Source organism: Seriola aureovittata, chromosome 21, assembly GCF_021018895.1.
Source record: "Seriola aureovittata isolate HTS-2021-v1 ecotype China chromosome 21, ASM2101889v1, whole genome shotgun sequence".
NCBI lineage: Eukaryota > Metazoa > Chordata > Actinopteri > Carangiformes > Carangidae > Seriola > Seriola aureovittata.
Genome location: NC_079384.1, coordinates 19042899 through 19070580, shown reverse-complemented (window position 1 = coordinate 19070580; position 27682 = coordinate 19042899). Strand labels below are relative to the sequence as shown.

Sequence of the window (27682 nt, the reverse complement as noted above, 5' to 3'; positions counted from 1 at the left end):
ATTGGTTAATAGTTGAAAAACTCTATTTCACTCATGTTCTTTATCGTTCATATTTATACACCACTACATTTATTCCAGAACCACTCAAACTGGAACACACACCCTTCAAGGATCAGACTCTGGGTGGGTTTCCTTGGCTTCCTCCTGCATCAATAACTCTGAAAACCCTGCAACCGCTGGACCCCTCTGATCCAAACACAACAGCAGCAGCTGTGTTGAGTCGAGCCCAGCAGAGGTTTCTCAACCATATCACACAGCGTGGAGGGGGTTGTTTATGGTTTTTATTATTATTGTTCATGAATAAATGCACAAATGAACTTAAATATTAAAAAACAGACACTCAAGTCATACCTGCCTAGACACCTCACGTTTTATTGTACCCTAAAATATTAGTGTTATAAAGTGCTGGACCCAACAAACAACATATAGTGATACAGATATTCTTAAAGCCTTACCAGTAGTAGTGATGAACCAGGTCTGCAGCAGCAGCACTGGGCTTGTGCTTTTATAAAATTAAACATAAGATTTAGTCCCACCCCAACATTTTTAGTACAGTCAACATTTTGTGATATTAAGTGAAGTAACTGCATCTCACCTTGGGACAAATCCCCATCCTCAGACCTCATCACGAACAAGACAAATGAACATTTTCTGTCTAAAGCTGTTTGGAAACAAGCTTGAAGCATTTCCAGGGAGACCAGTTACGTACTTACTGACACTGTAGCCCGCAGAGTTCCGAGGATCTATTAGATTGTGTTTCCCTGGACGTCAAATAATGACATAATAATCATATAATGTCAAATATGATGTCACAGAAAACCTCATTATTGAGTGTTAAGGGTTCAGAACAATTGATAGTTTCCAAAACAGAAATTTTGCATCATCACACCAGTGATGTAACATTTAGAAATTTAAATCTAAATTAAATTTCCAACAAAATATTGAATTTTGATTGTAGATGATACAATACTATCCACTTTTATATTTAAAGGAAGCAAACAACACAAAGCCAGAGTGGGAGATTAACACACACATGGGGAAAACATCAAGAATGCAAAATGTGTGAATTTAAGATAGAAAATCTGCATTAACCCATGTCCTACTATGAGTGTTCAAAACAGATGCAAAGACCAGCCATGAACTCTTCAGTCACTTTATTGAGCTGTCTCTCCTGATGGAAAAATCCATTGTTGCATACCGGCACTCACGGACTGGATGGAAACGTGCAGCCAGCAGCGGTGCAGATGATGATGCCGATTACGAAATACAGTCAGACTGAAGGACGTAGAAGGTGGAGAGACGTGGAAACAGCAGAAGGCGTCAGCAGGTTACTTTTAGTTTTACAACACTGCACTGTAAAAGTGATGAGAAGCAGAAACAGCTGTCTGTAGAGACTGAAAATTTAATAAAACTGTACTTTTCACAGTAAAGAGGGGTGACCATATATATTGTTCATTTGGAGAATTAATTAAGATGTCAAATCTTAAATGTCCAGAAATAGCTGACTGACAGCATGAGGAGTCCTGCATGAGGTAAAGACTGGAAAGTTCTGCTTATACACAGAAACAGTGTGTGAGCTTCAGTCTGACTGGTTTTAAGTTCTTACCATATCCTATAGTTTGTCTGGGGTCGCCTGAAACAAACAGATGTTCATTTTTACTTTTGCTAAAGAAACATAAGGGACTTGTGTTTGGAGATTTAACTTAATACGAAAGATAAGCATCATATTTAAGTTTCATTCATGGAACCAAAGAGTGGCAGGTTGAAACAAAGATGGCTTAATTAGTTGGAACATGAGCAGGTAGAAGGTGCACACACAGTGTATCTTATTGTCATACAGTGTGCAAAACTATATTTCATCTAACTGTGGAACATCTTAAGGGGAAATTTAAGGGGTTAAACCAGGTTCAACCCAAGCTGAAATGTTGTATTCATTAAGACCAGACTGAGGCTCATACGCAGCAGGGTGAAGATATATCAGTGGTGGAATAAGATCAACCAATATCACAACAGAAAAATATTCTAAAGTACTCACGCTGAATGGCCGTTTGATGATAATGTTATAAATTGATCATATGATTTGTTCACAGCGGTCAGATAAAAATGTGGCACAGAACTGAAAAACTCAAGTGCAGTGCAAGTTCTTCAAAATTACTTCACCCTACACTTGAGTTACTGCAGTAAAACCTGCACAACTTTAAACACATGCACACAACACCACCCCATCATCCCCTCCTTTTCCTCTGACAGACGTCACACACGCCCCACCAATCGTCTCCTGTGTGTATCCTGCAGCTTTTATAAACCAGGACAGCTCCACAGTGCATCAGTGTGTCCCGCTGCTGTGACCTCCGCACTTTCCACTTTAAACTGTCTTAACTAGATCCAAGCGTTTCATTTCAATTTAAAGTTCAGCTCCCAGTTTCTGTTTAAGTTTCTTTTGCAGTGTCCCATCATGCGTCTCCGGTTTGTGCTGTGCGTAATGGCTCTGCTGACCTCTTCCTGTCTAGTGGCCGAGGCGCGGATAGCCAAACGCTTCGCCATCGGCTGCCCAGAGAAGTGCGACAAGTCCCAGTGCTCGCCGATCCCCGCCGACTGCCTTGCCGGCGACGTGCTGGACCGCTGCGACTGCTGCCCTGTGTGCGCGTCCGGCGAAGGCGAGAAGTGCGGCGGGACTGGAGACAGCGACTGCGCCGAGGGCATGGAGTGTGTGGTGACCGACGGCGTGGAAGTGTCTGCCACCGTCAGGCGGAGGGGCAAGGCTGGCGTGTGCGTGTGCAGCGGCTCCGACCCGGTGTGCGGCAGCGACGGTGTCTCGTACCGGAACATCTGCGAGCTGAAGCGCGTCAGCAACCGGGCGACGAAGCTGCAGCAGCCGCCGGTGATTTTCATTCAGAGAGGCGCCTGTGGGAAAGGTGAGACTTCTGTGTGTGTGTGTGTGTGTGTGTGTGTGTTTGTGTGTGTGTGTGTGTGTGTGTGTGTGAGTGTGTGTGTGTGAGTGTGTGTGTGTGTGTGTGTGTGTGTGAGTGTGTATGTGTGTGTGTGTGTGTGTGTGTGTGTGTGTGTGAGTTTGTGTGTGAGAGAGAGAGAGAGAACTCTGACATCTCAAAAGTAAAAATACTCCAGGAGAAGGAGACAGAGCACATCTTGCTGTCCAATCAATATATGTCAACATGCCACAACCTGAAGGACCCACACACACACACACACACACACACACACACACACACACACACATGCAAATAATTTACTGCTAAAATGTGATTAATATATACCTGTGTATCAATATTGGTGTTCATTGCATTTTGTATTCTGCTGCTTAGGCAACATTGTTTGACAACCTTTTAATTGAATAGAGAAAGAGAGAGAGAGAGAGAAAGAGAGAGAGAGAGAGGGAGAGAGATTGTATCTTAAGAAATAAACAGGAAAAAGTGAGGAGAGAGCAGGACTGTGGAAGTCAGCCTATAACTGCTCTCACAAAACCAGAAGTTTGATAAGACAGAAATATTTCAGTAATGTGCGTGTGTGTGTGTGTGTGTGTGTGTTTTGGATATGAACTTGGATGACCTCAGCAGGAGTCTACATACACACAGACTGAACTCTCTCTTCCTCCATCTGTTGATCCAAGTATTCTCATACCTCCTCAAATCTTCCATCATCGTATTTGACACATTCATGGAGGAGGCAACATCCTGAATCTCTTCTGTGACCCTGAACACTGTCCACCCTGTTACTAGTAAACTCGGCACTTTCATGGATGACTTTTATCACTAATTTTTTTACTTGTGATGCTGCAACTAGCTACGGATAGAAGCAGCAAATATTCACATTTAAAAAGATGGAACCAGAGAACTTTTGGAGCTTTTATTTAAAATATGAATACATTCAATATCAGAATAGCTGACTCATTTTCTATTGATTGATAACACAGTAATCAATTCAGCTCTAGTCATTTGCCTCGCAGGAGCTGCAAACAGACTGGAACAGATTTCTGAGGAATTGCTGTGTTGAAGTTGAGCTGCAGTTCCTCCGGTGGCCACTAGATGCTGCACCAAGAGAACTCTGCCTCTTTTTTTCAATCCATGTCTCTAGAGCTAAATTCACTTCCTCCATTGTGTGTCTGAGTCGAGAAATAAAAAGTCTTGTTGTCACTATAATGTCAAAAGGTGACCATTGACTAGTCTGACCAGCATAACAGCCCATAAAACCTCAACTTGTTGTTTTTACATATTATTTTTGTATGGATTAAACACAGAGAGATAACATGAGAATTAGCCAGTTTTAGAGGCAGTGGAAGGTGTATTTTTTTTTTTACTTCATGCAGCTGAGCTGTTTCCCCATGTTTCCAGTCTTAATGCTAAGCTAGGCTACAGAGTGAGCATGAGCATCTGACTTTCATTAAGATGTAAAAGTTGAAAGTCATACTATTCATTTCTTACACTTGCGTTTTGCTACTGGCTAGGTAATAGCTTTACCCCGGCTATTGTTAGAAAACTTTAGAGAGACGTTGCTATGAAATCGTCAGTTATATGTAACTTTAACACGTGTATTTATTTATTTACTAAATGATTTATAGCCATTTGCTTTCTTATTATATGTCTACACTTCACCTCATACTCCTCAGTCAGATTTCTCACTGCACCAAACTAAAAACAGGGTTGTTTCCCATTGCTACGTCTCTGTCACGCACAAATACACACTCACACACACACACTCATACACACTTCATGTTATCATAACAAAGTAAGGTCATAATGTCTTGAAATTTGACCAGGATGTCCTGAGTGCCTGCCCTGTGCTCTAAAAACAAACAGTGCTCCCCTGTGAGTGTGTGAGTGAGTGAGTGAGTGAGTGAGTGAGTGAGTGAGTGAGTGAGTGAGTGAGTGAGCGAGCAAGCAAGTGAGTGAGTGAGAGAGAGAGAGTAGTGAAAGCATATTCAGGAGTGAACACACAATACTTACACACACACACACACACACACACACGCAATGTTAAGCTGCAGCTGTGAACACACCAGCTTGCTAAGTGCAGTTTGATTCAGACTCTGTGGAGTTCAACAAGGTCAAAGTCTTTTTCCACCATTTCTTCTTCTTCTTGTTCTTCTGTTGATTATCTCTCTTCTTATCTCCTCTTACATTTTCTTCTCTCTCTTTTTTTCCTCCTTTGTGTTCTTGCCCATCTTTATTTTCCTCATTTCCCTCGGCCTCTACTCTGCCTCATCTCCTCTTCCTCCCATTAACAATAATCTCCCCAGGGGTAGAAAGATGAAAACGAGAGGGCGTTTGCTTTTCCTCCTTATCTTTTGTTATTTTCCCTTAATTGTCTTGTTTTCTCATACTGTATCTCCTCACCTTTGACCTGTTCCTCTCTTCTCCTCTTCCTTCCTCCCACATCCTATTCCCTCCTTTTCAAACTTTCTCTTCTCACATTTCCTGTCCTCTTCTCCTCATGTGGCCTATTTCTACTCCCATCTTTGATTTGTTAATCTGAGAGGGATGAAAGAATAGAGTCATTCAACTTTCTCCTTCTTTTTTCTGCACCCCATCATCACCTCCCCTCTGCTTCCATCTGTTCTTCCTTCCTCTCCTCCCTTCTGTCATTTTCTGTCACTTTCTCTTTCCTTCCACATCTAAATATCCTTCACTTTCTCTTCTCCTGCTCCCTCTTCTCCTTTCCTTTCCTTCCCTCCTCTCCTCTTTTCTAACTTCCTGTACCTCCATCTTTGATCTTTTTAACCAAAAGAGACAGACTTGTTTGTGAGTCACTTCTCTCTCAGGATTTGAACTTCTTGAGCTGAGGACAAAAATCTGGAAGATGTCAGTGACACAAAAAAACACACACCATGTTAAGTCTTGTGTAATGATTCATCCCTTGGAGCTGATTGGTCGATTGTGTAACTTCCTAAACAGATGCAGATCTAGGTCAAACAGTTATTTAACCCAGATTTGAAGGGGGTCAAAAATATTTTTCCTTTTCCTTATTCTTTCTTTTATTTTTTCTGCTTCCTGTGCAGACTTGCGAGCTGTTTGTCAGATTGACAGGCTTGGATACAGTGTCAACAAAACATGGTTGCACAGTGACTCAGAAGGAATTTTTCCCAGTTCGGGCCCGTCCAGCTCATAATGAGATTTCAGCAGGGTATCATTAGGTTTTTGGCGATGGCACGTTTGAGCTGCATTCAGGAGATGAATGTTTTGTGACAAAAACCATAAAGTGACCTGACCAGTTGTGAGTGTTGAACTGGTTAAAAAGCCAGATTTCAATGCTGCTAAACCATCAATTTTTAGATTAACTTCTGTCCTTCCAGGCATCCACTGATTTTACTTCCTGTCATATAATTGCAGCTGCAAATATATGACCAATGAAAAATAAATTGCCTTTATTTATCTTAAATATCTTAAAATCCAAAACCAATAAAGTGTTAGTCCATCTTGCAGTTCTTGCTGACTGCCCTCCTCTGTCTGTGGCACTCAGCCCCAAGACCGTTGGTTTTAAAAACAGCTGGTCACTGTGCCTTTTAGCAGATGTAACTCAAACAGGAGGAAATGGTGCAATTGTTGGGGACTATTTTCAAATTTCCATATTTGGTGCAGTAGTTATATTTCATGACAGCAGGACGGTGTGTGTGTGTGTGTGTGTGTGGGACTGAGTCGATATAAACTACAGTGTGTGTGTTGATGGTGGTGCAGGAACATGTCACCCAGTGCAACAGTGTGTCTCGATGATGTGTTGGGAGCTCAGTGGCTCAGAGGAATAAGATGTATCAGGCTTTGGATGCACACAGAGTACATGTTAGAAGTTTTTGACCTCACTATATGCTGTGCTATTACCAACACCTGTGGTGTGTTTAAGGTCGGGATGTTTCTCCGTTCACCTGACTGGCTCCATTCAGCTCACTTCAAAGCTGCTGCAGCTGGCACACCACCAGTCTTCCAGCCAAATACCTAAGCCAGCCAAACACACACACACACACACACACACACACATAAACACATCCGTCTCTTCCAGATGGTCAGGTGCAGCTGAGGCTGAAGTGAATGTTCACAACAGCTGCTCAGTCAGAAACTCGAGGAGGAGGAGGTCCTCAGAAAAACTCAGCATCATCAGTTTGTAGCGGACGTGTAGACTCGACTCATGTGAGACAGACTTGAGTCACACTTCAGACTTTGACAAAATGAAAAACAACTTACCGTGATATGATTATTCATTAATAAGAAATAAGAAAACAAAAATCTTACAACTTAAAGATGAGACAATGATAAAAGAGCAGTCATTGTCTTCTATAAATGCGCACACACTGTTTTTTATGCGAGGTTAAAAGAACAAGCTGCTACTGGTTTGTTTGTGAGACAGAAAAGTTTTATCTGCTCCACTGGCGTGAGCTATTCCACTATGAGAAACAAGGTTAAGGGCTCGACTATGATAAGATCTGTAGACAGCTGAAATATATGGAATCAGTTGAGATAAGGTGCAATCCTGCAGATATCTGACCTAAAGACACGCAGACATGTCTTTACTGGCGCTCACTCTGTCTCATGAATGAAAAATGAATGCTGCAGGTCATGTTTAAAAAGACCATACCAGGGATTTGTTATAATTCAGGAAAGATTTTGCAGACATAAATCACTGCTGCTGACTGTTTTCCAAAGTATACATAGAGGGAGCGCAGTCGTTCTGATTTATAGAGCAACAGTGGACAGTTTGTCACTGATGACTAATTTAACTGATGGATGACTGAATGGTTAAATGCATAAAACATTAGTTATAAATAAACGTTGTAATGCTGAACATTGTCCAGAGGTCTAACAAGAACATGAAAGTTTCACATGAATGTCTTCACCAGCTGAGCAGAGAGAGAAAGCCTGAGCTGGATCCGCCAGTTCATCAGAATCAATAACTTCAATCTGCACCGCTAGAGATAAGCAAAGCCTAAAAATAGATTTAAAGTTCCTGTTGTTGAAATTTCCCTGCTATCTTTTCCTTGACTTTGATGCAGATTAGAAAAAAGCACTCTAGCACTGATTTGGGTTTGGCCCTTGTGAGTTGAGCTGCCAGCCACAGGGTGTTGATGCAATTAGAGGAATGATCCTGACGATGTGAAGGCTACACACAGTCGACAAGTTCTGATCAGTTTGATCTAAACACTGCAGTGTTTCTTCTTCTGGAACTTTTTTGCTGCCAGAAGAAGGTTTTTTTCTGAGGATGAGGTGCATTCATTTGCAGGATGTAGTTGTAATAGGTAACATGTATTATTCTCGTTTGAATCAGCCCTGGTTTCGGGTCGAAGCCTTCATCATAAATAAATATAGCTTTGTTTAGTAGTGCCTTCATGTCTTAAAGTCTCGCTTTATGTGCCGCCTTCACATCACTCTTTGAGAAAACACACCAACGCGCACAGCTGCGGGACGTGTCTCCTAACTGGTTCCAGTAGGTCGGAGTTGAAAGGGCCGACTTACAAACGAGCAGTGATATGAAAAGATCAAGATATGCAGCCGTGACAGATGTTGCCGCACCTCTGGAGTGAACCAAAAAAGCGGTTACGTAAGGTGACAGTGGCGGTTATGCATGAACTGTTACAGTTTTATCAAAAAAACATCAAAACTTCCCTCCCCTGCTACCTCCCTGTATCTTTTTAGCCTCTGAGTCATTTCCTTTGTTTTATAAGCATTGGTGGGAGCAGTAGATCGTCTGCAGCTGCTCTCCCATCTACAGTTCATATACTGCACTCCACATCTGGATTTGGTTTGCAACAGCAGCTACAGTTTGGGTCACATCACACCACCACGTACAGTTGTCATGCTTCACATGAAACTCAAGAGACTGAGACAGGGCATCGCGCCAGATAATGGACGACGATTGATGAGGCTCTCACAAGTTCGTGGCATTCAGGCGTCGTTTTTTCATCCAACCTGGCAATACAAGCCCACAGTATTCTCATTTATCTTTTCATGTTCTTGTGTGTGTGTGTGTGTGTGTGTGTGTGTGTGTGTGTGTTACAGTTCATTGACAGTGTATTTTCCTCCTCTCAGGTCAGCAGAACCCTGACAGTCTTCGTTACAAGTACAACTTCATCGCTGACGTGGTGGAGAAGATCGCACCTGCTGTCGTTCATATTGAACTGTACCGCAAGTAAGAAAAACTACCTGACACACACACACACACACACACACACACACGCACTCTTGTACACACACAGCACCAAGATCAAAAAGTGGCTCATGACACATCACTTTATTGTCATTATAGCATGTATTCTATTCTACTGGCAGATACTTGTCTTTTAAGACAATAAAAGCACATTGAGATACTGTTGCAATTCCAAGTCTGCAACATTTACAATATGACAGAATATGACATCTCTGTGAACACTCCCAAGTTGGAATAACAGGAAGTTTCCCAGCTCTTCCCAGTCACTCAACATGTAACATTAGATACCACATAAGTAGCGGTTACCCTCTGGTATAATGCTACAGCATGATGCTGCATTCACGTAAAGTTGGCAGGAATGGGAAGAATGAAAAAACAGGGGTTTTCCAGCTTGGGGGCGTTCAGGCCAATATGGCTTCCACCACCGCAAAGCTTGTGGTCAAACACGTGAATAAACTAAATTATCTTCTTTCATCATGTTACAAACAGACTTTAGCTCCTCTTGAATCAGCTGAATCAACTGAATAAAATATAATATTGGATTTTACTTTGGTGGTTTCACTTCTGTAGTGCTTTTCGCAAAGTCTGATATTGTATTGTCAGAAATCGCTGATATCTGATAACGACATTTTCTCATGTGTGCTTTTCATGGAGCGCTAAAGAGTGAATGTTAGATTGATTTTCCATGATAAGAGTCTTTAAAATGAATCCTGGGTATCTGTAATCACTCCTCCAGTCAAACCACCTGTTGTTGAGGAATGTATATTTTGTATATCATTCACTGAGTTGACAGCGGACAGTGTCCATGATTTGCGTCCTCACTGTTAGTTGAGGATATTAGTCAGAGACATGCTCTCATCTCTCTGTCTGCTCAGGATGATATTTTCAAAGCGGGAGGTGGCAGTGGCCAGCGGCTCCGGGTTTGTTGTGTCAGAGGACGGACTCATCGTCACCAACGCCCACGTTGTGGCCAATAAACACAGAGTAAAGGTATGCAAAAAAAAAATACGTGTGAAGAGAACAGCTGTAGTGAGCGCACAGTGGAAACATCTTAATTTGCTGGCTAATCTTTACAAAGTGTTCATTTACAACTATAAATTTTATCTCCACATTGTGATTTTGCCATTTAACGATAAATTGAAAGTGCTGCTGAATGAGCTCTTGCTCTGCATTTGATACGTAACTGATATGTAATCAATGAATCTTTTGATCATGATGTGTTTTCTCTTCTACCTCCAGGTGGAGCTGAAGAGCGGAGCCACATTTGACGCAAGGATCAAAGACGTGGACGAGAAGGCCGACATCGCTCTGATCAAGATCGATACACCGGTGAGTCCGTCTGCCACTCTTGTTGTTGTTGTTGTTCAAAGTCTGGAGAAGGTTTTTCTATAGTTGTGGAGGTGCAGAGGAACAATCAGGTGTTTACAGACTCCTGGAAGAGATGAATATCTTTGCTTTGTCCAATCCAGTGCTTGGATTTTATGACATTTTGGGGGTGTACAATATCACGTGTAGTCCATCTGAGACACCGCAGATTTGATGAAACTGAAAGTAAAGATACAGCACAAAACAAGGTGATAGCCATGACAGATTCAAAGACAGATAACCTGTTTTTCTCTCCCTCTGTCTGTGTCTCTCCTTCCCCTCCCTTCTTTATTTTCCAAAACAGACTGGTAAATTCAGGTATTTATCACTTTTTGGAGAATCTGCTTTTCATCAACATTCCCTTAATGCAAAGCCTGGTTTTAATTTAATTTTATTTTGTTTGAGGTGAGGCATCTCTGCACAATAATATCATGACTCACAAACGTGAGGAGCAGGTCAGGAGACAGAGGGAGTGTTTTTATTCGGGTTAATGTGGGTTTTTTAGTTTTCTCACGGCACTTTGTTTTGGTCAGGGGACGACGGAGTTCGGTTCAGGAAATGAAGTTTTCCACAAAATCTGTAAAATGGAAAAACACTGTTAGCCTAGAGAGGTCAGTGTGTCTCATTTGTATACAGACAGTGTGCAGTCAGAGCTGCTACATCCTGTACAGGGTCGCACACTTAAAGGAAGAAAGAAAGAAAGAAATCGCCAGAATGTTTAATCCCGCCAAAATGTATCCACATCTGCTCCGGGGAGTTTGAGATCTTCATCCTCTTCCCTGAATTTAACAACCAAAATAAATAGAAGCAAAGCTTTTCAAAAGCCGCCTGTTTGTGACTTTCAAATTAACGTTGATTAAAGTTATAGATCTACAAATAGGAAGAATAAGAGAAAACAGGCACTGAATCAAAGTAAATGAAGTCCAGCTGTATTTATAAAAACAGGCAGGATGCATTATGTAACTCAGATTTGGATTCTGTTTTCACAACACTGAAAACACAAGATTTGGGAAACTTTATTATCTTTTAAGGCCTTTAAATGTAGATGTTAAAATTTTTTTTATAAGGATCCACACAAAGCCGGTATTTTGGAGTTATGTAACATATTACTGTGAAATTTGCACCGGATCTTAAAATGTAATCTAATATCATTTCCAATCCTAATAAATCACAAAAAATGTATATTCATCCATAACAATATAGAAAACTCAAGAAAATTCCAACTCAACATAGGTAAGATTTAGGTCAAACTGAGCTGTTTCTTTGCGCCCCCCCCCCTGCAGTCTGTCAGGAGGACAGGTCCAGACCTGTTAATGCCATTTATACACAAACATCCTTCCTGCCATCTTGAATTGCCATCAGTCAGAAGCAAGTTTATGGGGCAGGGGATGTTGAGAGTCACGCAAACACGCAAAGGCATCAACAAAAAAAAAGCATCATTTATAAAGCGTGATTGTGATCTTGTTGGCAGATCTTCTTCAAAAACTTTGAATTTAAGGTCAGGTTAATGATAGGATAAGATTTTGTTTCACTTACTTCAGTGTAAAGGTCTACATGACATGTATTACTTCTTCATTAAAGCTCATTAAAAGACCACGAAAGCCACAGAAACAATCACAATCTGAGGGTGAAGCTGAAGGTTTAGTACTGAACCGAACACGACAGCTTGAACCAGAGACACCTGAACACACCACTGACCTCACGACAATCAGAATTAGCATGAGTTTCCTATTAGCTCACACACGCTCTTATGTTCACAGATTTGTCAAACAACTAATAAAGGCTCTAATGTTTTCTCCAAACTGCTGCTGTTGTTGTCAACAGAAATGAGAAAAAAAAAGAAGTTTAATGGAACTCAGACAGGTGTGTCTCAGATTTACATTTAGACATGATGTTTGTGATGTTTGACGGGTGGATGACAACAGTTCAGACACCAACACACACAAACACACACACATACACACACACACTGGCGCCGCAGGATGTGAGTTCATGCTCGCCGGTCAGACAGAGACGATCATGGTTTTCCTCGGCGTGTTGGGGCCGAGCGGCAGGGTGGATCTGGGGCCCGGGGGGGGATGAAATTGTGCAGAAATCTGCAAATTGCATGCACTTGTGGTTGGGAGTTTACATGCTACAAAACCAAGAGGCAACTGTACTTATGCAAAGCCCTCCACCCTCCCACACATCCATCCCAACCCAACACGCACACTCTTTCGCTTGTATTTCTGGTTCCATCGGAGTATAAAGGCTTGACGTGACAAGACAAGAAGGCAGTTTGTTGCTTAAATATATGGTGGAAACAGCAGCTTACAAATAAAGTTTGTTTACAACTTGAATCCTAATTGAATAATGTTGACCATAAGTCGCGCCAATTATGAAGACTCACCACTTGATCGCTGAAACTTGGGGGCAAAACTTAGAGCAAAATTGCTTCAGTGCAATTGTGAAGTAAACAAACCAAAATAAAAATAAACCACCAGTTTAGAATTAAAAAGCCACAATGAGTTTACCTGAAGTGTGTATTTTGATCGCCCATAGCATTAAAAATATGTGCATGCTAAACTATGGTTAGTGCAAAAGGTCAAAGAACCATAAATGTTATATTACTCATAATGACTTGTTAAAAAGTTAAATCATTAGTTTTAAAGCTTAAACGATAAAAAAGAAGGAGTGGAGGTGTTTACAGTCACTACATCAAGACTCTGATGGCGACTGTCTTCATTTGAGCCAATTAACTGGTGGAAGCAAATCTTTCTCAACATCCTTGTATCTGCTTGAAGTCACCTCTGTCACCCTGATGTGTGTATACACAGCGCAGCTTTTGGGTGTAATTGCAGTAAAGTGTTTGTGGATGAAACGGTCAGACCTGTAGCTGCACGTTCAGGGCAGATAAGTGTTTGTTCTCACTGCTCTCATAGCGTCGTTTCTGCAGCAGCAGCAGCTGTTTTTAAAAACCTTCAGCGGACAGATAAGAGAGAGTCTGGTGACATCACAGCATGTCTCTAGCTTTACTCCACCCCAACACCAGACTAGAGGGCTAATCAGCGAAGCTAATTGAAAACACCTGTGTGGGTGTGCAGGGACTTTAAGACCAGTTAAGATGATGGTCAGTCATTGGATGAGGGGCATCAGATTAGACAGTCATGGATCTGAGTGAGCAGAGAAGACAAAATGGCAGCTCAGAGGGACAGCAAATTGTATTTTGGTTAAAGCATCTCATTCATTTAAAGAACATTTGATAAATCTCACTTGACAGAATCGTATTTTTAATAGGTACTTATACAAATGTGTTTCAGTCAGCAGTGTTGGGCTGAGGCAGGCTTCTTCTGAGCATGTGCAAACAGGAGCTGCTAGGTGTTGTTCTGAGTCTTGACTCATCCGGTAAAACCTTGCAGCAATATTCAACCTTGATCCGGCATCGATCATTTTCCATGACGATGATGTGTCCATGAGCAGCTTATGGGAAACCGCTCTCAGCTGGTCTGATCAGCTCAGAGGATTTATCTTCCCCTGGAAACCTGCAGGGCAGTAGCAGCATCTGATCCTGACACTCCTACTACTAATGCTATTATTTACTATGAAAACACTGCTACTGCCAGTGCAGACACTTCCAGCACAGTGAATTGTAACAGCTGGAGTGATGATCAGGGGGTTATGTCCTTCCAAATAGCAATAGAGATCCTTTTAGATTTACACCAATTCAAATATAGATACTTGGAGGAGACAAATATCTAGTGATAGTCACATTTTCACACAATTAATCAGTTTTGCACGGAGATTGAAATTCCTGGTATTATTTTTCAAATCCACAGGCTTTATCCCCTCTGTGAATTCCTCAGAGAGTTGGCAAATCTCCTGTTTGTTTAACCAGAGGACTGAAAGGTCTGATTCTCTCTGTCTGCATGAAAGACAGAGTGGGATCTGCAAGAAAGAGAGAGAGAGAGAGAGGAAGAAACAAAAACAAAATCCACAAGGAAAAGACAACTTTTCACTTCTATGGCATGTTTTTTTTGGTTTTGTTTGTTTTTGGGTTTCTGATCTGTGCGATAAGACCTGCCAGCATAGGAAAAGCACAGGTGCCCCTAGTAACATTAACAGTCGCACAGTATAAGCAGTCACAGTGATGTGACAGTGAGACATTGTGGAGACTACAGAGACCCTGAAGCACCAAAATGGAAAATCAGCCATCATTCATTTTATCATGAACACCTGTGGTTTTCTTGTCGGGACATGTCAAAATGTCCGTGGTGAAAAAGGCCCGTCGCTGCTGAGGGTGGGGCGGTGCTCTGATTCTTAAGAAACTCAAAAAGTATTAATTGACTCAAAAAATAAGCAAACATAATGAAAAACATACAGGAAATACCAAAAAAAAAGGGAAATGAGTAATAAAGACTTGACATAGGCTACGTGGTGTTTTGGCCTCTTGGGGGCAGTGCAACAAACTGTTAACACAACATATTGGTTAGATTTGTTACAATATGTTAGCAAACAGTTGCTTTCTGGCACATCCAGGAGACACAGTCACATATTTACTCTGCATTGGTCTTCACCAACTCTTGGGAAAAATATCTGGCTCTTTAGCTGCTGGATGTTCTGTCTGCTGTCTGAGGTTGGCCATGTGCATGTTGGCTTTATAGAGCTTGTTTGATGGGAACAGCTGCTGGAAACCAGGTTGATAAGAGGCAAGGCTGAACCAGAACAGTTGCAGGATGTAAAAATATCTGTGATTTTGTCACTGTGGAAGACATTTTTGAAATTGAACATAGTTATTTGATCTATTGTTGATATAGAATATTGGTAACAGAAGCTTAAAACTCAGGATCAGACCTCCACATCATGGGAAGTAGGTACCTGCAACATATTCTGCACTGAAAACGGTTTACATTTTTCAGAGAAACTTGAACTTTGTTTCTAAACAGAGAGTTTTTCAAATGTCACTGTTCATCTCCATTGTGTTCGGGTGGCAGCAGAAGTAGATCTCTCAAAACCTTGTTGCATAAAAAGCAAAGCTGTCTGCATAACCAGATACCACAAGGGGTATGTGAGAACGGACTGGGGCCAATTTCCAGTTTCTTGAATTGATTTCATCGTGAGAGACCATAAAACCTAATTCTGGCTAAGTTAAAGAACTGCAGGGCAGATGAAACAGTGGGAGATAATAAAAAAGGAGACAATGGTAAGAGAAGAAGACAAGGGATGAACCAAACCACTGCTCTGTTGATGTTGTGGTATTTGTTGTTTGGTTGCTTTGTTGCAGTCTTAAATTACCACTGAACACAGCCCCTCGGCTTTGTAATCTCACTCCCGGACAGAGTGCTGTCATCCTGGAAACCACAGAGCGGGAATCATGGTTATTTTGTTTGATGGGTGGAGCTCGACAGGCTGTGTGTTGGATGGAGGCTTCAGATGGTTCAAGTCCTGGTTGTGGTTCAGGATGGCGAACAGAGCGGCTTTATGTTTAACTGATGGAGTAAAGCTCTGATTAGAACGGCTGAATGAATCCATTCATAACCACGGCTCACGTTGTTTATGTCTGTATATACTCTGGTGATTTAGGAGGGAGCTGGTGTGTGTGTGTGTGTGTGTGTGTGTGTGTGTGTGTGTGTGTGTGTGTGTTTGCGGTGGTGTTATGGGGATTGACCTCATTAGAATAATTTATTCTATTTCCCATTGAGATTTATTTATATAAGTGTAATCTATCTATTTATGTAAATTAATCTACCTATGAATTAAGTTCAAACTTTTTTCACTTGCAGGCAAACAGGTAGTTTACTTAAATTTGTTTTAGTACAAACAACAGGACAAGAGCTGAGTCACAATCGCATGAAGAAAACTTTATTTGCAATAAAAAAGGAAATCTGATTTAAAGAAGATTTTGAATAAGTAATTTAATATTATATATAGAGAGAAGTAACAAAAAAACTATACTTTGGTCGGTATGACAATGTGATTAATTCTAAATATTAATAAAAATATATTTTTCCACATCAATATATCATGATACAGCAAATGTATGCAAATTCACAAAAATAAAAAATGAAGAAATTGTACGTTCAATGAGATAAACATATTGAATATTGTGTAAACTAGAAATGCCCCAAATCATTATAATATGACTTGAATATTCATTTGGACAACATCATTTCATATAACAATAACATTATTATGATTATTATCATATTATCACAATACAATTAAAGTGAAAAGTTGTGAAATGATAATGTTGAATTAAATTAGATTTTCTTTAAATAACAACACATTTGTTGACAGGACAATAAACAGATATAAAGAAAATGAAGTAAATAAAGTAAATATTTAGGAAAAAGATGAATAAATTGCCAAAAACAAAATCAGGTTTGTTATGATATGGAAAAGCTTTATTTTATGGGTCTGTAATTTCCAGACATTTTTCTAATAATTTCCAATGTGTTTCCTGGAAATAGTTATGTAACTAACTAATTAGGTAAAACAAAGACAGTGTCCCTTCCAGTTAACTGATTATTGTTCAGGTCGTGCACAGCAGGTCAGCTGAACATGCAAAAATGTGAAATTTGCATACAGGCGTACAATTGCGTAATGTGTGGATAATACAGTTTGACATACTACACAAGTAATGATTTGAGCTTGAACAGACATCACTACTTTTCAAGTTTCTTGGGCAAAAATGAACATTTTATTTTGTTCAAAAACTTTAATGATCCACTCAGAGGAAACTGGCTTTCAAACAGGATTTCATTTCATTCTGTCCTGGATGGAAATGTTCACAGTTTTATATATACTGTATATAAGAAAGGCACAGTTAGGCTGCAGTGGGTGTGCACTTTAATCTTAAACTTTGGCTTCTGTTTTAGGCTCCACATTTTATTTTTCTTTGTCATATGCCATGACTCATCCAGAGCACAGGACACACACTTTCTCTCTCTCTCTCTCTCTCTCTCTCACACACACACACACACACATCCATATTTTCATTAATGCACAAACTCCACAGGCCAGGGTGTTGGTCATGTGCAGATGTGTTGAGCATACCTGTGGTTTCACACAGGCTTTTTGTGCACGTCAGTCAAATGAAGTTTGATCTTCATTGGTTGTCTGGAAATGTCTTCATCAGTCCACAGCTGCTCCCTGAGGCACCAAATCATTCACATCTGTCACATGTGCGTCTGTGCGTCTCTCTGTGTTATCATCTCTTCAATTTCATGTGCCATTCATTCCCTCTTACACTCCCTCTCACCTTGTTGCTCCTTTGCTCTCTTTCTCGCTTGATATGTATGTTTTTCTCGCTCTCTCTCTCTCTCTCTCTCTCTCTCTCTCTCTGTCATTCTTACTAAACCTTACCATAAGTGGGTCAGATCCTCAGGCTAACTTACCTAACAGAGGAAATGGGCAACACATGTGTCTGTCATCAGCAGGGAAACAAGATGAACACACGCATACACACACACACACACACACACACACACACACACACACACACACACACACACGCTGACAGACAAACAGACGCTTGTCATGCTCGATGTAGTGTGGCGTTGATGAAAGCTGGGTCCTGACATCGCGGCTGCTATATGTCTCAGTTTTTCTGTTCCACGTCACATCTGGGGCTGAAGTAGGTTAGTAGGACAACATGCAGCGCGCCAGCACACAGTTCATGGAGGGTCGGCCATTCAGCAAACACGGCGGCCGAGGGCTGGAGCCAAAGCCAAAGTGTCTCAAGATCGTGGATGTACTGAAAACGCTGGATGTGGCGTATTGGTCCAGCTTTGCTCCCAGTATGTGTCAGTGGCCAGACTGCAGCAAAAAAAAATCCCTCTGGGCTAAAAAGCATTTTCCCCTTAAAACCACCTTTATGAAAGAGAATTCTGTAAAACTGTCGACAGGATGTATCAAACTGCACGCGCTAGTACAGTAGACAGTGCAGGGGCTCAGTACAAGTACTAGCACTTAGTGGGGTGTTAAGATGTAGTCTGAAATGTTGGGATTTCAGCTTGTGAATCTACTGCCCTCTCCTCAACACAAAGGTAGAAATGAGCCTTGTGGAACCCCGGTTGCCAGGCTGCATGGTTCAGACAAAATCCTTCCCAAGTCACCTGTAGCAAGCGCCTCGTCGGGTGGGATGCAAACATCTTAAAGGGGGGAGGAGAAGCTCTGATGGTTGACTGTCCTGGAAGCAGCAGGAAAGTCCAGGGGTGCATTTTACCGAACAGTCACCATGAGTCAGAGCTTGTAGGTTTTTTACAAAACGTATTCGCAAACCGTGTTCACAGCAATGAATGTGTACATGCGCATTCAGCTTTTATATGATGGTACTGAAAACTGCAGCGACAAGGATGGAAAATCAAATGTTATGAGCCATTTAATCAGAGATGCGGGCAGAGCTGTGACTTGCAACCACACGAACAACAACACAAATAAAAATCTGTCGGGTTTTCACAAACGCATCCAGTGGGACTTGTTCAGGACTTTATTTTACCTCTTTTCCCATCTTAGCGATTTGTACAGACCACAAAATATGATCACACTCATGCTGTAATGACACATGGGTCTCATTAATTTCTTCTTTTTTTTTTTTTTGGCTGTGTTTTTACTTTACAGTTTTTTTTGCACATTTACACAAAGACAGTCTGGCAAAGAGGGAGCAAGAAAGTGCTTAAACAACAGCCAAGGCAGCATTAAACCATAGAAACCTGCCAACTGACCACATGTTCATCGATATGATGGGAAAAGATGAGAAAGCTACGACTGGGAATAGAAAATACACAGCATCCCGATTTTATTGAAGTGTTTTGTGGGGGAATTCTTATGTGGTTATGAGAATGAGGAGTGAGAGAGAGAGAGTAGGAAAGAAAGAGATGATGAATGACACACAGCGAAGGTCCCTGACTGGATTCAAACCAGAGACATGGTGGTTCATGGTCAGAGCCTTAATCCTCTAGGCCACCAGGGCACCCCAGCATCCTGCTTTTGAAGTCATAAGATTTATATTTCATCAAATCACACTTTTAATTTTATTCATAGCATTTTTTTTTTCAGCAGTGAAAGGTCGTGGTTCGATGTCTGTACGTTGAAATATTCCTGGGGCAAGATACTGAACCCCAAATTGCCCCTGATCATGCAGATGTCAGCGGTCATCACTCACTGTCTTCTTTAGTCTTCAGCCCACACTTTGTCAGTTGAAACAGAACTCTGGAACCCGGATCATTAAAATATACTTTCTGCATGGGTAACCACAGGTCGCACCAAAAGCTTAGGGATTATAATTTAAAAGAACAAAAGACTTTTGTTGTAAATCATGTTTTAGCCCATTACTTTACACTCCTTTTTGCATATCCAAGTCAGGAGTTTCAAGCCAGAGCCAGAAACTCCAAACTTCTTTAAAGACAGCCAACAACGAGTCCCCTTCATTCATTTGTTTTTAATTTTTATCCTTTCATTCATCTAGGTGATGTAATGGTTGTTTGTGTTGTGTGTGGTTGTTATGGCTGACACGTTGGTCAGCCCTGGTGGAAACAAGGCTTCAGGGCTGAGGTGAGCCACCATCAATGGAGATTTACAGGTTAGAGTTTGTGTTGTGGATGAAGAGGAGCCTGGTCCAGACTGAGAGCTCTGACTCAGCACTACACAGGAAATCCACGTCTTGGAGAGAATAAACTGATGTTTACCCCTGTTTGTGTGTGTGTGCGCGTGTGTGTGTGTGTGTGTGTGTCTGTGTGTCTGTGTGTGTTGTGTCCTGCCAACTGTCCCATAACCATACTGGTGTTCCTTCAGTCGTGGACCTTCATCTGTGTGCCTTTGATTCTGTTTTCTCTACCGAATTTAGATGAAAAACATTTTTATGCCGACTATTAAAATCTGGAATAAATTGATTGGACCAGTGCAAATATAGTTTGTGTTTAATTTATTTCATTTTGTGCAGCAAAACTAAACTAAAACGTATAACTGTCAGCTGTCTTTGGCCATTATTTCAAACATTTGAAGACAACAAAAAGGCCTGTGTTTTATTGTGGTCGTGTCCCTTCTTCAACCATATGTCTCCCTCTCTTTCTTCTTCCTGTGTGTTTTCGTTGGAGCAGATGAAGCTGCCGGTGCTGCTGCTCGGCCGGTCGGCGGACCTGCGGCCCGGAGAGTTCGTAGTCGCCATCGGCAGCCCGTTCTCCCTCCAGAACACCGTCACCACCGGCATCGTCAGCACCACCCAGAGGGGAGGCAAGGAGCTGGGCCTTCGCAACTCTGACATGGACTACATCCAGACCGACGCCATCATCAACGTGAGTGAAGAGAATGAAACAGACAAACAGGGAGACAGGCCCTGAGGCGGGAAATGACTGTGGCGAGGATGAAAAGACTGTGTGGCTTTTCGTGAGGTTCAGCAATTTTGTTCTCTGCGAAACTGAATGTGACATGAACTAAATGATTTGCATGTTCATGGCAACCATGTGTGCTTGACTGCATGAGGTTATTTAGCATCAGTGACTGAGAGGGAGTCTAAAAAGCAAAATGATGTCAAGGTTACACAGAATTAATAAGAGGTCATGTAAATTGATGACTTATTGTAACTGTACTGATCTGATCAATCGAATCAATTAATCAAATTGCCCTCACTTCAGGAATTATTTGAAACAAACTAATTGTGATTCTCTTTGTTCTTACGTTCTGTGTTTGCCTATTTGTTTTCTTGCAGTATGGCAACTCAGGAGGACCACTAGTCAATCTGGTAAGTGAAGGAAAACTTGAAGGAAACAATGCAGTTTTAGTAGCAGTTATAGTTATAGTGTTCAAAAATCCGTTTATACACTACATGTAGTAATGTTAATTAAAATGTTGTGTTTTTTGGACTTACCTAGATCATTTAAATGTCTGTTCATCTTTTGCTCGAGCTGGAATTGAAAGTTTTCTCATAAAGCAACTGGTCGGCTGTTTGTCTCAAACCGAGAATCGAGATGATTTAATTGTTACATAACGTCACTATCTGTGAAACAGAAGAAACAAAAACCGAGCTTCTTAAGACTGGGACCACGGCCATATGTTGCAAAACGGGGATATACGTAATCTCACATAAACAAACACCAAGGCCAATAAAGTCCTTTTTAGGAAAGGTAAATAAAGAGTTTAGGTAATGCTTGGCATTCAGAGCCCATCCACAGCTGACTGCGATTATATTGTTTTCAGCCAAACAAAGAACAACGTGGCGTCAGAAACACCGTTTAACAAGCTTCATGTGGAAATTTGACTTTTACTGTGGGGAATCTGAGGAATGATGGCAAATTAATATGTGTGCGTGTGCGTGTGTGTGTGTGTGTGTGTGTGCGTGTCCTACAGGATGGAGAGGTGATTGGCATCAACACTCTGAAGGTCACAGCAGGAATTTCCTTCGCCATCCCCTCAGACAAGATCAGACAGTTCCTGGCAGAGTCACATGACCGACAGGCCAAAGGTTTGCAACAGCTTCACCTTATTTTCCTCCGTTTTATCAGACAGAGATGGTGAGCGAGGAGGACGGCAAGCGATGAAGGTCTTAAATGACATTTATCACATTCACTCATAAACAGAAAGTGAGCTTGTTGTTTTAACGCATCACTTAAATGCAGGTATCTTTTCAATTACTCTTTTACGAGGAAACCACACAACGCTTTGTTCCATCGGATTAAAAGAGAAATTAATTTCTTAAATTTGGATTACGCACAAAAACTGAATTCGCTATTCACATATTGAACATTTGAATGTTTATATTTAAGATTGAAGTAGGTCAGTTACCTGGGGGAGAAAGAAAAACAGTCACGAGCAAGACACTGTGATGGGATGGGCCTAATATTTGGCACTGATATAAAAAGTAAAAATAAGAACTTTTACAGTTAACAGCAAAGGAAGTGATAGCAATAAAATGTGTCCTGCTTCAGCAGCTAGTAAAATAGTCCATTTCAGACCAAAGTAGTCAACCAAATTTATCCTGCTGAGCCAAAAATATATTAAAAACATGTGTCTTTATGCATTTTATTGGGGTGGATTATTGCTTAACCATTACACAGAGTATAAAGGTTTCTACCTGTAGATGAGTATGGGTAGAGGCAGAATATGTCCACAGTCTCATTTCACAAAATGTATGATTACCTTCCACACCAGAGAAATGAATTCATTTTCTGTCATGCTTTTTTCAAGAAGATCACATTAATGCTAAAATGCCAGATTTCATTAATAATCTGGAATGCATAGCTGTTCGCTGCCATAGATTTTATATGGAAGTACTTCACTGTAGACTTGTGCCACTGTTTGATCAATAAAAATGTATAGTTAAAGAAGAAGATGATCATTTTTTAAATGAACTACAAGGCAAATTATTAAAGTCATCTAATCTAATACCATATTTCATTTTGTTCTGCAGGTAAAACATCCTCAAAGAAGAAGTACATTGGCGTTAGAATGATGAGTCTCACTTCAACGTAAGTTCCTGTTTCTGATGGCATCATGCTTCGGACATTAAACGTGCACATTCACAACACTGTATGTTAATAAAAAGTACAGCCATGTATGGTTTGGTCATGGTTTTGGTCAGGTTCAGGTATTTTAGTGTAATAAAACTCAACAGTTCACTGTGTTTCACACATGTAGTACAGTGTAAAATAACATAGCATCATTATGTGCAGTGAGATGAGGCAGTCTGATTAATCTCCCCAGATCCCTGAAACGGGTGTTTCTCAATTCTCACTTCCATACTTAACATGGGTGGTGATCATATCGAAGAAGTGACCTCAGCTTTAGACACCTGCTGCCAAATGAGCAGTTTGAATAGGAATGTCAAACCAAGCCACGTCCATCGCCTACAGGTCAGAGTCACACCCGCTCTGTGGGTCAGAGCGGGAAACGCCCCAAAACACCAAAACAACTTCATTTATGAAAAGCTCATAAACTTTAACCATGCCAGTGGGTTTTAGCCCATCAACTGGCGATATGTTTCATAACTAATGACTAGTTTTACTTTTTAGATTTTACCTTCCCTCCAGGGCGCCGTTTGTTTCACTGAATGTTGCTCAACTAAACTGGAGTAAAGTTGAAGCTGTTTTTAATAGGTAATCTGTTACAGTCAACATTTAGTCGCCTTTATTACCGTCACATGGTAATAATGCACTGTAAGCTGGGACTGTATTGAAAACTCTCGCAGCTGCTGGTTTTAAAGACCAATTTCACATTGTTATTTTATTGATTTTTGTTTGCCGACGCCTAAGCTAATGAATGCAGTGCTCTTTGAATCTTTATTGTCATTCTTAAATAACATCGAAAATCTGTTTAGCAGCTCTTCATCAATCTGCAGCAGAGGAGGATATGCCTGATCAGTATTAATTCTCATATGTTGATATATGAGTGTCCATTTTCTGCATTAAGTTTATTTCTGACTTGCTAGAATCTAATGAGGAATACATTATTAGTAGTATTAGTAGTAATAGTATTATAATACCATTATACATTATCATTCCTGCTTCGGTTTAACTCCTTTGAGTTTCTTTTGTCATCCAGTTTTGTGCAGCTGTTAAGAAAAGACGGGGAAGAGGAATGTTGTTCATAGTCCCTCATGCTCATAAACTGGCAGATGGTGGAGAAACACGGGTGTATTACCACAAGACAAGAATAAGAAAAGAAGCTAGCCACTACATATTATCCATTCTATGATTGTTCTTCCTCTGGATGTGACTGACAGTTCATCCTTGTAATGCTTTCTAGCGTCCAACCCTCAAATCTCAGGAGCTTATAGTCCTTCCTCTTTTCTGTGCTACCACACAACAAGAATGAAACTGTGACCAAAACTAAAATGCTAATCAAAATAAGATCTGTTCAAGTTGCAGCCTTTTAAAGTTTTAAATTTGCCAGAATGTCACAATTAATCAGAGAGATGAAATTCAGAATTAGTCACAATGCATGAACCCTTCAAGACTAATTAAAATCAGACTGTCTTGTACAAAAGCTCATGTTTTGGCTGTTTCTCTCACCTCAGACTGGCTAAAGAACTGAAGGAGAGGCAGTCAGACTTCCCAGATGTCACCTCCGGGGCGTATGTCATTGAGGTCATCAGCCGGACTCCAGCTGAGGCGTGAGTGGCTCATCACTTCTCACTCCCACATTATGTAGTGCTCACTGTCAAATCAACAAGCTGTATTTTCACAAACAAGTCAAAAACATCTGAGAATATGTAAGCCTGCATTAATCATGTGAGGTGCCGTTGATTTTTAAGCCAGCAAAGGGCAAAAAGTTGCAATTTTTTCCCTTCTTCATATTCAGTAATGAAGCTTTTCACATGCGAGAATAGATAGAGAAGTGAATGCTTTTTGGTTGTAGACTCGCTCCTGCAGAATCTATTTTTTCCTCGGAAAGTATCATGGTATCCACATGAAAAGCGTGTTGAAGTCAAACCGCAGCGTTCCACCTGAGAAAATAGCAGGTAGAGTCTGTTTTCCTGTTGTCTGGTGGGTTTATGTGGAACACAGGTGGGAGTCAGGACGAGCGTCTGATCTCGCTGAAGGGACATTTATTAGATTTGAACTTTCTGTGTGCAAAGACTGCAGGATGTGGAAAGTTCACCTTGGGTATTAAAGCTGCTGTTTTGCTTTTGGAACCGGGCTGAAAGTTGGCAGTGGAGGCAGAATCCTGAGTGTTTCCCACCCAGCCTGTCCAGCTCCCTCTGGCAGGGAGGACAAACTGCTTCAGTTATAGTTGAGCAGGTCCTGATTTCTGTTTGGCATCATTTCCATCAGCTCAGGAAGTGAAGCCTCTAGATTTGAAGAACAAAAAGAGACCACTAGGGGTTCACCTCATGAGCTAACTGAATACTGTGAAACACTGTTCAGCCAGGAAGTATTCAGAAAGCACGAACAGTATGTACCTCAGACAACTTCGCACCATCCTCTAATTTATTATAGTTATTTTGATCAAGTAAAATGTTGAGAAAAGGTTCTGGATTCAGATCTGCATCAAAATACACAATACCACATGTATCCCATAATAGCCCTGTGATAGACTGTTGATGTGTCCAGGCTGTACTCTGCCTGTCGCCCAGTGTCAGCTGGGATTGGCTCCTCTTCTTCTTCTTCTCACTTCTATTATTATTATTATTACATTTTTATTTTTTTGAATGTGATATTTATTAACCTTCTCTCTTCTTTCTATCCACCCCTCAGAGCCGGCCTGCAGGAGAGCGATGTCATCATCAGCATCAATGGCGAGCGAGTCACCTTGGCCAGCGACGTCAGCGCCGCCATAAAGCGGGACGATTCGCTGCGAATGGTGGTGAGGCGGGGCAACGAGGATGTCATCCTCACCATCGTCCCCGAGGAGATTGACCCTTGACCTCACAGCTGACTGAACAACCTTAACCAGTCAACCAATCTTGAGCTGGCTCTCAGTGTTTTTCAACCAATCATGAACACTTTGAAAAACCAAGCAACCAATCAGGGCATGTGTGTCCGGGGCCACACCTACTGCGTTTAAGAACTTGTAATTATTAGTACTGCTACTTCTCTTACATGCTATTATGCTCACACGCACACCTTCAGAGGTCCAACTTCATAACCCTGGGAAGTGAAGCTTCAAGCCTGTTGTCGTACTTCTCACTTTAGTTTTATCTTTTCCTCTAATGCCCATTTACTTTCCATCATCACAGACCTTTGTGTTCTACTAACACTATCTATCGCTACAAAGCAGTTACTGCAGGTTACCGTAGTTTTGTTGTGTATGTTCTTGATGGAATATTTTTTAATAGTGTTTTTTGTTTCTATGTGTTTGATGACAATTTTTCAAAAAAGGGAATAAAATTATTTTTAACAATGTTTTCTTTATTAATAGTGTTGATGGAGTAACTGACAGCTAGTTCCTCCCTCAGTCAGAAGGGATGAACAATAAGCATAACACAGTTTTGTGCTAGCTTTGAATATTCTGTAAACGTGTATTCACATTTCCATTTTCCAAAAGTGTTTAGGTAACAACAATTTTAAACTTTTCCTTAATGAAGGCCATAAGTTGCAAATAGGAGTTCCTCAAGGCACACTACACTTCTAAATGAATCTTTGAACCATTAGCTGCCATTCTCTGTGGTGCAGTTTCACCCGGTCTGTCACAACAGGCGATCTAATGGACAACCCAAAGCAAGAGTCTAGAGTTCTACCAGCAAAAGTCTGTTAGTGAACATGAAACAGCGCTGGTAAGGACTTGGTCGGCCACCAGCTGCTAACAATGTTGCCATTAAGTGGAAAATGCTCCTACCTCTCCCTAGAAACACAAATTCAATCTATCGTTTCCACAACAACGTTTCAATTTTGCAGTAACGTAGTGGTGAACACGCTGTAAAAAAGCATTTAGAAGAAACAGATGTTTCCTTCAGGAGTTGGTGGAGGCTTAAATCTACATATAAATGACACCAAATTAGTGAACTTTGAATTTAGAATATTTGAACACAGACAAATAAACAATGTCACCATTAAAAATGCCAGAGAAGAAACTGAACCCCAGCAACCGAGCCCTGTTCACCAGGAGACCGGGAAAACAAGTTGAGAAAGAACTCCATCATCTCTCAAATATGTTGCTCTCCGCTGTGTGAGTCTGGCGTGTCATCCCTCTGTGCCATGTTACACACTGAAAGGCAGAGTTCAACAGAGCATGACACAATCTGTTGGCCCCAGTGTGTGTGTGTGTGTGTGTGTGTGTGTGTGTGTGGTGTGTGTGTGTGTGTGTGTGTGTGTGTGTGTGTGTGTGTGTGTGTGTGGGCCCAGTGGAGCAAAGGTGTTATGTAACACTTGACATAGTTAACACAGGGATGTTAGTGATGTGTGCTGTGTGCAGGTTCATGCAGGAGGTCAGCTGATATAAGCCAGTGTCGGGGGTTCCACATTGAGAGCGTCTAAGCTAAATGGATATTGAATATTTTAGCATTCAACAACTGCAGCTCCAGATGCTTTCACAGCATGCCAGTTACTAATCATGAAAATGAGTTGCTGTTTTATCTTTGACACTGTAAAATATTAGTTAGTTAGTAGATGGAATTCCATATTCTAAGTTAAATGAGTATCTACTTTTGATCTATAAAAGTTAAAGAATACTGACAGAAAATCCCAGCACCATGCTTCAGCTTTTCTTATTTTAAAACTGATCAAAGACCATTGAAAACCTATTGAATTACAGCTGTTGT

General features: G+C 41.0%; 1 protein-coding gene across 1 annotated transcript; it reads left to right on the top strand.

Moving 5' to 3' along the window:
- Positions 1 to 2312: 2312 nt before the first annotated feature.
- Positions 2313 to 26327, top strand: htra1b (HtrA serine peptidase 1b). Its single transcript, XM_056366680.1, has 10 exons — positions 2313 to 2915; positions 9030 to 9129; positions 10023 to 10137; positions 10387 to 10476; positions 20589 to 20783; positions 21197 to 21229; positions 21835 to 21949; positions 22895 to 22952; positions 24500 to 24595; positions 25680 to 26327. The coding sequence occupies exons 1-10, from the start codon at positions 2456 to 2458 to the stop codon at positions 25846 to 25848; spliced, it is 1431 nt and encodes a 476-aa protein (XP_056222655.1). The 5' UTR covers positions 2313 to 2455; the 3' UTR covers positions 25849 to 26327.
- Positions 26328 to 27682: the final 1355 nt, after the last annotated feature.